We start from the raw sequence: 14,088 nt of genomic DNA, 5'->3' as shown, positions 1-14,088 counted from the left end.
GACACGTCTAGCACACAGCATGCCTTCCTGGCTGGAACAGGGCTGCTCCCCCCCATCAAAAAGCTCTTAGAGGGAAAGCTGGAGTGGAAAGCAGGGGAGACTGCAGCTCCAGAAATAGAAAGGACAAGGACTGGTGTTGATGTGAGTAGCCACCCCCAGTTCCAGCAACACTTGCAGTCCCCCACGGCATAGCTCCTTCACTGAGCAGCTGGCCTGCTTTTCCAGGGACCCAGCATCCGGACAGAAGGTAGCCTGGTTTGGGCCATGTTACCACCTGTGGCAGCTTGTTGCTGTGAGGAACTACCCTATCTATCCGTCTCTATAGCCAGCTCTGCACTGAGGGTATGATCTTGTTCACATTCAAATTAGCAGCACTGAGGAAGCCACGCAGACCTTGTCTGTGGCAGCATTTGGACACTCGATGTCAACCAGCATTGCATACTTGAGAGCATCTGTGAATGAGTACACCACTGACTTCAATACACAGGGTCCTTCCTGAAGCTGCCAGCTTCTGACAATATTACAGAAGGATCAAATAGACTGAAAAATAATTTTAAAACCGGAGCTTAAATGCATTTAAATCTCACCAAACCTGCACTAGATCTCACTATGGTGAGCGCCATGACCTGGGTTTGATGATGTGACATTCAAGTTTGTGATTAAATGCCCTAAAACACAACCTAAGCACGTCAAACCTTCTATTTCTGTTTCCAAACTTAGCAAGGCGGGCATCCAACTTCTAAAACCATGAGGAAAAAATGTTATTACTTATAATAGAATTACTTATACATAATTTCAGAGTTAACATTTAAGGAGAAATTATGAGCCATCAAGTCTGCTTTTTTACTTTCTTGTTAAGATATCACAGAATACTTGATGATGCATATATACACAGCAGCCAGTTCAGGGGCTGCACATCTGTCTTCCTAGGCTGCTGCCCTAAGCTGCAGAACAAAGGCCTGTCTTTCCTTTGAAGCCACTTGCCTGGAGTACCCAGTTAATATAGTTAATTAATATCTAGCCATTTGCCATTCTTGCCGTATCAGAGTTACGAAACCCTGCAATCATTCTGGGTCACTCTGGTGCCAGCGTTCGTAAGACTAATAAACTTCCACATGCATCTCAATCCATTTAGTCATGTTTACAGGTGCTCCTGTAAGCCTCCTTTACAGAAGTACCAGAGGAAAATGGAAACATGCCAAAGATGAGGCGTGTAATTTGAGAGCTGGGAATTAATTCACATCCGCGGTGTAGCCTCCTGGTGAATCGCTTCTGGGTTACTAGCTGTATTGTATAACTCCAGAAATCCCCCTTTTAGGAGTTAATGCCATGTTACTGGAGAAGGGTCACAGGAGAGCACCTGAAGAGCAGCGCAGAGGAATTGCAGCCGCTCCAGCTTCACTGGGGACCCAACTTAAATGCCTCTGTGCGAGTGCATGTAGCATGGGGAATAAACAGCATGAGTTAGGGACGTGCACACGCCTGCAGGGCTATGATCTTACTGGCATCGAGTTGGAACTAGATGGTCTGTAAGGCCCTTTCCAACCCAACTCACGCTATGACTCTATGCAGTTATGTCACATAACAGCTGTTGCTAGCCCAGCGGTTACATAACGAAATGTTCAGTTCCTGTCATTACGAGATCCCTAGCTCCCAACTAGCACAAAGGCCATAATTCATTCATGTGCTCTCCTTCCTGTAACAGAAGGGTAGAATGAGATGATCTTAGAGACAAGAAACCAGTAAGACTTTGGGCCACCTTTTACCAATATTTAGGTATTCAACATGCAAAGGGTTTCTCAGAAGCAACAATATCTCAAATTCTAGCTGATTTGGTAGAAACTAGGCATCTACATGCTTTTTTTAAAAAAATAATTAATGTCCATTTGCATGTGGTCCTTCACCCTCATTTTTATAGGCATGAGCTAATTCAGTGATTACTGTTCTCACTAGAAGCAGCTAGGACTGTGGCCCTGGTTCTCGTGAAGATATCTGACACTGCATAAAAAAGCATACAAACATGAAAAGGGAAAGTCTTTAGTCCTAGGCAAAGCTATGTAACTTGCTAATGTAAAATACATTAAATGTCAGCAAATTCTACCTATGTGTCCAAGAAGCTTGCAGTAATTCTCACTATAACAGCATGACACTAGAAGGGGAATTTCACAAATTAATCTGTTTAAACATTTTATATCCTTTTTTGTTGTTGTTGTTCTGTTTTCTAATATATCAGCACTTTATAAGTCACAGTCACAGTCAGATCATAAATGAAAGAAAAAATGAATTACTCACTTATAATTATAATGAGAATGACTGCGCATACTACACCAAGGATGATCATCATCTATAAAAAGAAAGTTATGAGAAAAAAGAGAAAGTCAGGTTTTCACATGAAAAACATTAACCCCTGAGGTTTTTTTTGCTTTTATTTTTTGGCTCTTCCTGTGCACTTTTACTTGCAAAGACTCACTGTATTCGGTGTGGCTAAACCTAGCTCAAAATCTGGGTCTGTAGCTCCAAAAAGCCCCTTTTCCTGCACCCCTTGGCACAACAACTGCTAGGAGAAGTCCAGACAAACTGACTAGTTGAGTTTCTAACCTAGATCCACTTCTTTCTAGAGTGTTTGTACGTGTCCTTTACCCAAAATACTCTGTCTTGCTTTACATTTCATAGCGGTGTGGATTGAAGAGATGAAGCAGGTAACAACAGGCTGGTAAAAAGTGCATGTCGGATTCTTCTTTGGAAACAGGTGGTTTTATTTGGCTGTACATGAATTGTCAGTAGCAAAGATGGTTTAGAAGAGAAATGGGAATTAAGCTGAACTTTTGGCACAGCGTTCATGAGTTGATGGTGCATGTGTAGAAGGACGCAAGGTTGTGGGGTCTTATATGAATAAAAGGAGCTGAAGTTTCTGGGTCCAAAAAAGAGAGCTCCTGGAGAAGGTCTGAAAAAGCAGAGGAGAATGAAGTTCCCTCTACTTATGGGAAAGGATGAGGCTTTGAGGACAGCAGAGGAGACAGCTGGTTGATTAAAGATCTGCACCTCTTTAAAACAGACTGGCATTTCCTCACTTCTCAAAGCAGGTTGTGGACAACCCCCTCCTTTTTTTTTTTTTTTTTTGTAGTTGACCATTCTAAAGAACAAGGAGCTGATCGTCTCCCACTTATTTTCTCCAACTTCTGGTATTCACTGCGCCTGATTGGGTTTTGTGGTTTGCACAGGGAACTCACACAAATCACCATGAAATGCTCTCCCATCCCTATCTGCAGACACTAACAAAGGCATTAAAATTTGGATCCAGATTGTATATGCTGCAGAAATGATCTAAAGAATAGATTTGGTAAAGATCAAAGTTGTTTGGCATATTATCTTGGATTCTGGACGTCAAGGCATCCTCTCCCCTTGACAAGAAGAGACCATTTAGAGATCCCATCCTAGAATCAAAGTCCCAATACATGACGCCTGCCAAGAAGTTGTTCTTAACAGGAGATCTTTGTACTCCTTACCTTGCAATTTTTCCACCAATATTTTCTCTTCAGTTTGGCTGCACTGGTTTCAAACTGTGAGGCGCCTGCTTGCAATGCATCTGCCCGGTTGTCAAGCTCTGACAGCTTCTGGTCTCTTTCTAGCACCTTGTCCACGTTCATTCTCATGATATCGACCACCTGCAAAGGTATAGCCCCGCATTAGATTCCACACACAGTAAAGCCAAAGGTCACCCATACATTCACACTCCGAATTATATCATAGTGAAACCACTCTTTTGCCATTACAGTATTTGATCGTAAGTGCTTGGACAGAGACCATACATTGAGAACAAGATTAACACAGCTAAACTGTGCCCAGATGGCCTTAAAAAAAAAAAAAAAAAAGGAACTTTATGAAATATAGTAATTAGTTTAATTAAAGCTTTTGATTTCCTTTAGCATACAAATAACTGTTTCACTATAAGTTAAAAAAAAACTGATAGAGACCTGTACCTCTACTACAGTTTGGTTGAAAATTGTCCAGTCATCACTAAACACAAGCCATTATTTTCCTTATGCATTTAATATAATTTCCTTATCTGAACTAGAGAAGTTGACTAGGTAAAGGCCATTCTAAGAGGAATGATATGTATTTCCTGACCAAGAAATTTGCTCATTCTGAGAGAGGGACGTTTTTCGTCAGACAAGAGGCAAAATTCAGCCTGAAGGGTAGCAGGGAACTCACGTCCCATCAATGGAAAAAAACGTGTGCACATCCAGTACACAGAAGGTAAGGCCTATTCATGCTTATATTTTATACATTGTTTTAGAGAAAATCCTCTTCCAGAAAGCCAATAATACTAAACAGAAATCCTGTACAAATTCTTAAATGATAACAGAAATGTTAGATGGTACACCAGTCTCAGATTTGTTTCCTTTATCCACCAAGCTTAAAATAAAATAAAATGTTTTGATCAACTGAAATTTTCTTAATTGCTTTTCCAAACCAAAACCTTCTAGGCATTTCATTTCATATCAAATTTTTTAAAAAAATTCTCAGCTGGTATTTAGTTAAATTTTGTCTTGGTACAATGTATCATAGTAAAAATTTTAAACTATTTGAAAATGCTGAAACAAAATACTGTAAAAATTTCCTACCACTTCTCTCCTTTTTTGGCCAGAACTATTTATTTAATTTAACATGAATGCTGTGAACATTTGTTCATCCAAGACTGCATTTTTGTCAAATAAGTAAATGTTTGTCTAGCCTAAAAGCAAGCCTTAGAAAATAAGCTCTAGGATGCCTAGAGAAATTACAGGGGAAAACCCAGCAGAATACAGCTGAAATGCAGAATTCAGAGGACTGCCAATCATTTTAATAATGCCAAAAATTTGCTCTTAGGCAAAATCATGAGCTTTGACTTTCGGTTTGGGATCTGTGCACAACAGCAGTTGGAGCAGAACAGTAGCCGGAGCAATGTGGTGCTCTGCCGTGGTGTTTGCTGCCACCTACAGATTACTTTCCCAGAAACATGAAAGAAAAACGACCAGGAAAGATCTAGTAAGGAGAATCAGAGGAATGCTTAGCAGATCAGACAGAACCTTCTGTGCTGTAAGCCCCAGTGCCTTCACAGGACTGAAAGACCGGTAGTGTTTGTCTCCCTTGGCTATTCTCATACTGTGATTTAATGATTAATTGTCCATTCCCTGTTAAACAATTTAATGTTAATCTGCTGAACATGCGCTAGCCACTCAAAACTAACCCATACCAACCTCCATCTCCCTCTCAAACTGGAGCTGAAGAAAATGTGGGTACTAATTATCACCTGCATAATCTTCAAGTCCAAGAGCTACACACTCTCCTCTCCTACTGGGTAAGAGTTCAAAATAAGAGACAAAATTTCTCCACCATGCTTCACAAGAACTTGCTTGGGCTTCAGTGAGAATTATCAGACTATAGAATATCTCAAATAGAAAGTTGGGGCTCACTGGCCTCACTGGAGCCATCTCCTTTGATGTGCTTGAAGAGCCCTACATGTCTGATCTGCATTACTCCTTTTAAGTAATAACGAGCGATTATTTTTCATCTTTATAAGGACAGATACTTTTACTGTAGCTCATATAAACACTTACAGCACCATTATGAAGTAACATGTTCAGTACAAGAAGTTTATTTCATTATTCTGACCCAAGACAGAAGCTGAAGTGTCATACTCCTTTCCCTGCTGCAAGAGACACTCCATTAACATCAGTGAAGTTACAGTGATGTGAAAATCAGTGATAATGAAAGAACCGGGCCTAGATATTTCTGCAGACAGAGGATGTTCTTGTGATCAGCTCAAAGCATCAGCAAAAGGGAGGCCAGAAAGACCCTGGTTCAGGTTTCAGCAAAGAAAAGTTCTCAAAGAGACAAACCTCAATCTGACAGGTGTATTTAATTCATCTTAAGAAAAGCATTTGAGTTGGGTGTTGTGAGGTCTTTTACAGTATACCTAAAGCTTTTGAAAAGAGGCCTTTCTGCTGGTAAACAGCTATTTTCTAGCTTTTATTTTATTGACTTTGAATAAAAGAATCACACAGGCCCTGGCCATTTCCCCATGGGCAGTAAGTAATTACTTAAGTCTTTGTAGGGGGTTTAGCAAAACTCTGTACTAAGTAGCCAGCACACAAATGTGCACAGCAAGTGTGCAAGGATGCTACAGCTCCTGCTGTACTCCTGTTACACTCAGGGTACACCCATGAGCAGCAGTATGCTTGTTCACTCCCATTACCATGGCAGTTAGATGGACGTTGGCATTACAGCCAAGGTGTCAGGGATTTTCTGTATCCTACAAGATTTTAAGAATCCATGCTGGAACAGGCACGTGTTCCTCCAGGACCATTCAGAAGGAGTGAGGACTTGTTGAAGATGTTGTTGTGATGTCATGTGTGGGTGACTTGTTGAAGATGTTGTTGTGATGTCATGTGTGGGTGCCTTTCTTTGGGGATAAATTCTGATGATTAATCATTACAGCTCTGACTAATAAACACAGCCCTCACCTGTACAACACTCATAGCTTGCATGTAGCTACAAGAGACCAGTGGTTTGTCTCTATGAAACAACCTGTGAGATTAGCATACAAACTTTAGGAATGCAGGAACACGTTAAAAGAGCTGATTCACTATGACATCTCCTCCTAATGTGACTACCTGTGATGAATTCCTGAATCAGCACCGATGTCCATACTTATTCTGCGGAAGTGTTACCAGTACAAGAATGTTCACACTCAGAATACCTCTTGTACTGTCTGCCTCCTCATAAACGCCATCCTTTGGTAAACCTCATTTCCTAGACCCATCGTCTTCAGACAAGCAGGATCGCTAGCGAGACAAGCATCTTAAAGAAAAAAAAAATCACAACAACACCCCTGTGGTGAGCAACAAATCACGTGGAGCGACTTACCTCATCCACCCGGGCTTGTGTCTGCTGCAGCCGTTTGCTACTTGCCACACTGGTAGCAGGAGGTGGCCCTGCAGCCCCAGCACTGGTGGGACCTTGGGTAGGTGGAGCTGGAGCAGACCTAGATCCAAAACAGAGAACATAAAAAGTGACTGAATCCATTTTCACTTGTTCACTACTCTCTTCTGGAACAAGTCAAAGGTTTGTATCTCCTTTAAAAGGAGTTGTCCATTGTCTGACAACCCTCCATTCCTGGATCACAGCCCTGATGTCCCATTCTATCCTATTCTGCAATTAGTTTGCACACTATATCTGGTTGGGTCCATATCAAACTCTTCCCCTCCCTTGCTGCCTCTTTAAAAAGCAAGCAGTTCTGATCATCTACCCTAGGTTAGGCCAAGGACCAAACCGATCATGGGCCTGGCTAGCAGGGCAGAGCTTACATCCCACTAAGAAAACAGACGTTTGTCCAGGTATTTTGTGGCGACATTATAGGAGTTAGGGCTGCGAGCCTGTCTTCTTCCTCAGTATGCTGAAAGATGTGCTCCCCTGCTCCTTGATGTCGAGCTGGAACCTAACCAAGTAAAGATAAACAAAGGAGAAGAGAGAGAAATGGAGGAGGAAGTGGGGGCAAGAATCGCACTGCATGGGGTTAGTCATCTTGGGCACTCAGCAATGTTTAAATACCCCACTGGTGGTCACCAAATGCCCCCCCTGAGCAGCTGGCCAGGCTTGTACACCTGCCATGGACCCCAGATGAACATTTGCAGCAATGCTTTGAACAGAGCCCTGATCTAAGCATCAGCTCCACTCTTAAGCATCAACATCGGTTTCCCCCAAGCTTGCTTTAAAATAACAGAAGACAGTGAAAGCCCCTTGAAATGCAACAGATCAGGTCTATGCCAGTGCGTGAGCTTGTGCAGGCACGTCATCCTGCCAGCCTGAACAGGGTCCGTCAGCCTCAGCCAGTCCTTCTTCACACCCACACTTTCGATGTGTGAAACCTTACCTTTCCTTTCAAGGGACCCCTGCCACTTCTTCCTGCAGGGAAATAAAACCCTTCCTGGAGCTGCAGAGGAAATCCCTTAAGCATGTGAACTGAAAAATATCACAAATCCCACTCCTGCATTACCAATGCCTTCCCACATTGACAGACTGAGAGAACACAGTGTTTCTCTGTGAATCATTCTCTTTTACACCCTGGGGTCTGATTAATGCTGCTGGAATTATGGCCCCATTAAGACACTGTCAAAGTGCCTAGAGGCATCTAAAGTTTGTTCCCTAGAGGTACCTAAAGCTGCAAAATTCAGTTTGACAGCACTGCCTGTGGGGTGAGACCCCTACAGATAACTGTGACTTTCACACAGACTCCCAGTGATGATGCTGCTGTTGGCAGACCTGGAGCACTGCTGCATCTCACACTTCTTTTTTAAACTGCAGGTGAGAATGGCATTGTCAAGCTGTAGTTGAAAGAAAAGAATTTGAGCTGTACAGAAATTGCTTATGCCTTGAGGACCTCACAGCCCCTATTAAAAACATAAAAGACCAGATGCTGTTGCCACCTGCAACAGAATTACACCACTGAAGGACCGTGGGCCAGGATCCCAGCAGAATTTACTCTGAGTTTACACTGTCATCACAAAGGATCAAAATCTGGCCATAACATATACGAGACCAAATAATGCCAAACAAGATCACACCTGGAGCATTAGTAACTTCAAAAGGAATTCCTAGAACTGTTCAGATCAGAACAACTGATCTAAAACTGAAATTGTGAAATTTCTTTGCTGTCAAAGAAGTAGACAGGCTTTTCCCCAGTCAACATAAGCAGATGTTTTTCTGGGGAAGCATTGTGTCATATTTCTCACTACTACAAATGTTAGCACAAGAGAGGACTTCTGTTATGTACTGCTAGCATCCCGCAGACTACAGGAGTGAAATGCATGAGAAGAAGTGTTAGAAGCCACATGTTTTCACTAATAAGCATAGCTCATAAGTGCAGCGGTGTTCTTGGTCAAATCTGTGATCACTAAGAAGTTCAGTGCTCTGCCATATACCTTTTCTGCCCAGTAATTGTCATCTTTTTTTGTGTGTGTTTGTGTGTTTCCCTGGCTGTCCTTAAAATGATTTGGCATAAAGTAGACACTTCCAAGTTTGTTCTCTTCAAGCTCCTTGCTGCCGTCTAATTTAGTTTAAACTATTTTTCCTGGGGTTGCTCTGCTCCCTGTACAAGCAAGGAATGGTAACAGCAATGGTTGCTTTTACAGCTGCCTTTACCATCCGGCTACATGTAGCTGCTGTAACTACCAGAGAGAGATGACAATCTTTATGCTAAGGTACAGCAAGCTTGTAATTAACAACCACATCTTAATCAATTATGTAAAATCTAATACAAGAGCAGCCAGAGCTGGATGCTGCCTGCAGAGCAGATCTACCCTTCCCCAGCCTTTTGTCTCTGGAGTCGTGCTCTCTTTACACAACACCAGCGCCTGCCTGACTTGTAGCTTTGGGGGTCAGAGCAGTGAGCAAGCAGAGGAGCACTTGCCAGCAGAGGCACAGCATCCAGCATGCACACAGAGGGCAGCACGGGTTCCCAGACATGCTGTAGGAAGGCAGCTAATGCCACCAGCAGGTCTTGCAATTTAACAAGGCATAAGCCCTCTCACATAATTAAGCAGCACATAACATCCAAGAGGTGAAACAGGGACAAAAGTACCTGCATCACCTCCTTCTCCCAGCCTCCCAGGGCACTTCGGAGCAGGACTGAGGGTCTCCATGCTTCTGGGTCAGCCCTGTCAGTGTTTGAGCTCTGCAGAAAGGATCCCAGCAGGGCGGCAGCAGCAGCAGATGGTACTTCTGTGAGCTACTAAGGCCCCAGTTCCACAAGGCATTTGTTAAGTTTGTCTATGAACCTACATTTTCTAATAAAGAGGGAAGCGAAGGCTTAAGTCACTGGAAAGCAACAATGTTCTCTGGGATATTCTGGTGCAAAAATGGTAGAATGAAAGTCCAACCTACATTTACATTGTTCTATTATTGCCTCTGTACTGTGTCACATCAACTTATAATTTCTCAGAAGCATTAGTCAAAGGAATTTATGCAAAACATTAATGCTATGTTAGGCTTTCTTTTAAAGTAGTGATGCTTCTTGTACTTCAAAGTCCTACTTCTCGTGGCCTGGCCTGTTTTTTAGGAGCTATAAAAGAATGCAAAATCCATATAAAAGCCCTGTCACTGGGCCCTTAGCCTTCAGACTTGTGTACTAATTTTTTAGGAGGGAGTAAATACAGTTATCACTGATGCTGAGAATCTCACTGTCAGGAACAGGTCAAATTAATTTTGCAAGAAATAATGCTCTATTATTGCTGGTGAAAAAGGGGTATAAATCCCTAGCAAATCTTCTTAAATAACAAGTACTGTTGCAGAGCACTGTATTACACTCTAGGAGAGTGACAAGTGACAAAGAAGTAATACCATGGGCAGGCTGAGCACACCTGAGGACAGCCCTGCACACTTGGAGCAGTTAGGTCATTCTTTACGTAACCTCAGTTGTGTCCTTGCTCCCCAGCATGCCAGTTAGCACATGAGCAATCTCACTGATTGAAAGCAGGTGCTGGATCTGTGTATGTACACAGCCACCTAGGAAGAAACATTTGGGAACTGTCCTAGTGATTCAGTAAAATGGTCTCGGCTGACTCAGGCTTCCCAGTTCTTTTGGTTACTTGCTGGGCCTGAAGCTGTTAGGTCAAAATCATGGCTAGCAGATATCTCACCTGCGTATTTTGGAAGCGGTTTACTACTTAGCTCTAACAGGTAAAGGGAGCTGCAGCTCTAATTAAGAGAGAATTGGGGGTATCTAGCATTACTGTTTTCCATTTCAGCACCAGTTGAAAGACCATTAGGGATGACCATGTATCTAACGTCTGGGAATATTTGCCTGACACATACTACGTCTTGGTTCATCTGTGTGAGCTATGTAGGAGAATTTTGTTGGTCAGACTAAGGAAGGGAGATGCACAATGCAAATACCAGGAGGATGCCAAGCCATCAGCATGGCTGCATGAGAGATGCTTTGGTATAGTTCACGTTAGGACCTTGACAGCTGTCTTCAGCAACTTGTTCTTGGTTTTAAAATCTCAGCTGTGGGACCTAGTCCCGTCAAAGTCTTTATCCTAACAGCATTGCAATAAGCTAAGGAAAAGCTATTATTCCTGCACACATCTGGGAAACTGAGGTACAGGGAGATAGGTGAAATGCTGCGTCCCAGGAAGTCCTAGCAGCCTAGGCCTCACCCTTGCCATCCTCCTGCTGCCCTCTTCTTCAGCCACTGGCTCCAAACCAAAGCTCACAAACGTATTTCTAAGAGCAGGAATCATTTTCAACCTCTCAGACTTAAAGACTGAAAGACACGCATAGTTAAAGGTTACAGCAAGAGGAAAGCAAATGATATCAGACAGCTGTAGCTGGTATCAGCTGGCAGGGCTCAGGGGAGGGGGCAGGGAATCTGTGCAGCAGCAGGTTTGACTAATGAGCCCTATAAAAAGTGAAAGCAAGGAGGCAATTTTCTATGAATCCCAGTCTGATTTCTCTTTCCTCAAACCCTCTCCCTGTTGTTCTAATAAAACAGAAATTTGCGCTGTCTCTTTTCGTCTTTATTTTTTAACTGCCCAGGTAGTGTATCTCTGTAGAAAATATTTGCCACTGTAACTAGCCAAACTTTGGTACATTTAAGACTCTGTTCTTGCATTTGGACCCTTTCAAAATCAATCTATCCATCTAGGCATGACCGCTTAAGTGAGGTTTGACAGTCTGTGGTTGCAAAGGCACTAAAAAACAAGCAAGCCGTATTTAATAGTAAAATATTAATAATAAAAAAATCAGAACACTTCCATAGCATCGTACTGTTGAGACTTAACTCTAAACCAACAATTAAAATCAGCTACAAGTGCAAATTCATACGCTATTTTAGTGACTAAACATGTCAGTGAAGATCCAGGACTTAACAGTAACTGGAGAAAAAAAGAAAAAGGGCTCACAATTGTCCCTGGTACAGAGAGCGTTCATCTGTGAATTTAGACACATCTGAAAGCTTTGAGACAGGGAGGATTTATAAGGAAATAAAGGAGCTCTGCAGCACTGGGGGATTGTTCTTGCAACATTGTTCAAATTCTTTGAACAATGCAACAGTGCAGCAATACAATTTATTTTTTTTGCAGTAAACAATTTTTCTACTGCTGATTTGCAAGGGAGAACTTTTACTGACAATACTTAACAGTCTTCTGCTTTCTGGAGGGATTTGCTGGTTCCCAGTGTACTGATAATTGTATTCTTCCAAATGGGACCTTATTTCTGCAGCAGGTCAGTTTGGCCAACACCAGCACAAATGATTTTCAATCAGTTTAGCTAAGTGCAATTTGACACAGTCCCCCCAAAAAATAGCCTAACCAAAGAGGGCAGAGTAAAATTCTGTGCTAACCTCCTTACATGCCATCTCTCAAAGAAATTGGCACCTTTAATATCTAAACTCCTTGAAATTTTGGGCCTTCCAGCATTGTGTGCCTAACTGTACAAACTTAACAACGATACAGGGCTAGCATAGTTGTGGATGGGCTCTCATGTTCCTGTTTGGGATCGTGTGTGTCTAGAAACCAAGTGCTATCTATCCCAACACCTCCTGCCAAAATTTTTGCTTTTCCCATAGCAAAATGTGATAGTGTCAGATGGCAGGTCCTGTAACTCTTTCAAAACCACACACTAATGTCAGGAGACGTCCAGATAAAGGACACTTCCAACAACAACTGAAAAATAAGTGTCCTTTGGAATTAGGTTTCCAGCCATCTTACAAGTCGATAATCATGTTCTCTGCCTGTAAGGTGAAAGGACTCTTCAAAAGTAAACCCTGGTTAGAGAACACGACCTACTTAGTTCTGAGATAGGTGCACTCTCAATAAGGGACTGCTTTCAGTTCTGTTGCGCACTAACTGTAGGTATTTCAGATTTCTAGTTGATCTTCCCCTCTCAAGTTACTATTCCCTGCTCCAAGCTAATTTTATCTTTGCTTTCATTCTACTAATCTCACTTTCACAGGCAAACAAAGCTGCTCTATGGGAGTAAAGAAGGTCATGATATTATAAAGCTGGTTAGAGTGAAAAGATAATTATACTGTTAACAGGGGAGTGTCACTGCTGGGCTAATGGACAGTTGCATAGCTGGGGATGGAAAGAAAGGTGTTTTCAGTCCTACGAGGTTTCACAGAGGGAGCAGAATTAACTCCCAACAAGACCAATCAGACTTCCTTCACTACCAGGGAACACTCACAGTTTTAATAGAGATGATGTTCTTCGTTCTGCTTTTCAGTGTTCCATCTGAGACCTTCAGTATTCAGTAAAAATGTGAGTATTGCCAATTAAATGGCTACAGACTTTAATTTAGACTCATTGCATTCTCTGACTATCAATTTTAAAATGATTTCTCATTCTATTTGTAATAATTGGGTAGTAATGAGTAATAGTGAATTGGTCGTAGGAAAAAAAAGTCACATATAAAAGGAATTAGCATTTTGAGATGTCTTAATTTTGTGAAGAAAGTTCTGCTTTGAACACGCTTCTGTTCCCAAATGTGATTTTCATACACTGTCAGCAATATTCTACAAGGCCTCTCCGTTATTACAAAATATTTACTCTGCTCATCAGCCAAAGAATAATGCCCTACGTTTAATGTCCTGGGAACACATTTAATTAAATATTCCCACCAGTTTATTATGACTGTATTGACCATCTGGTGTGCTAAATATGCACACAGAGGAAAAATAGAGGAACCTAAGACATCATCTTTAATTTGATCATCACTTGTTCTGCTAGTAATGACTGACTGATTTACCTTCTCCAGTATCTTCTATTCAAGCCAAATAAGTATTACTTACAAGGCCCAAAGCACCTGAATCCTAAATTAAGCCAATTAGTTCAGCTGAATGATTTTTGTGACAAAGAACTTGCCAGAAAGAGTTGCATTATTTCCATAATTTCCCTAAATCACAGTCTTCACAACAGCCAGTTGTGGTGACTCAGGCGGGGTTTCTGTTAGTCAGAAAAGCAACGCAAGGCAGGATTCCTCTTCTGAAATATCAACGCTCCAGATTTTTTTAAGATTCTTCTTTCCCTTGCTGTCATCTTTTGCAAAGGC

At 41.9% G+C, this 14,088-nt stretch overlaps 1 protein-coding gene across 1 annotated transcript in view; it reads right to left on the bottom strand.

The window, feature by feature from the left end:
- The window catches only part of LOC121074715 (vesicle-associated membrane protein 2-like), a 48,066-nt gene that overhangs the window by 8,827 nt on the left and 25,151 nt on the right, over window positions 1-14,088 (bottom strand). Inside the window, exons 2-4 of the mRNA XM_040567140.1 lie at window positions 6,910-7,027; window positions 3,507-3,665; window positions 2,293-2,344 (exon numbers count right to left, since the gene is read on the bottom strand). Coding sequence (XP_040423074.1) covers window positions 2,293-2,344; window positions 3,507-3,665; window positions 6,910-7,027 — 329 coding nt within the window. The remainder of the gene's footprint in view (window positions 1-2,292; window positions 2,345-3,506; window positions 3,666-6,909; window positions 7,028-14,088) is intronic.

Source organism: Cygnus olor, chromosome 9, assembly GCF_009769625.2.
Source record: "Cygnus olor isolate bCygOlo1 chromosome 9, bCygOlo1.pri.v2, whole genome shotgun sequence".
Lineage (NCBI taxonomy): Eukaryota > Metazoa > Chordata > Aves > Anseriformes > Anatidae > Cygnus > Cygnus olor.
Note: the sequence above shows the minus strand (reverse complement) of the source record. Positions and strands in the feature narration are given on the sequence as shown.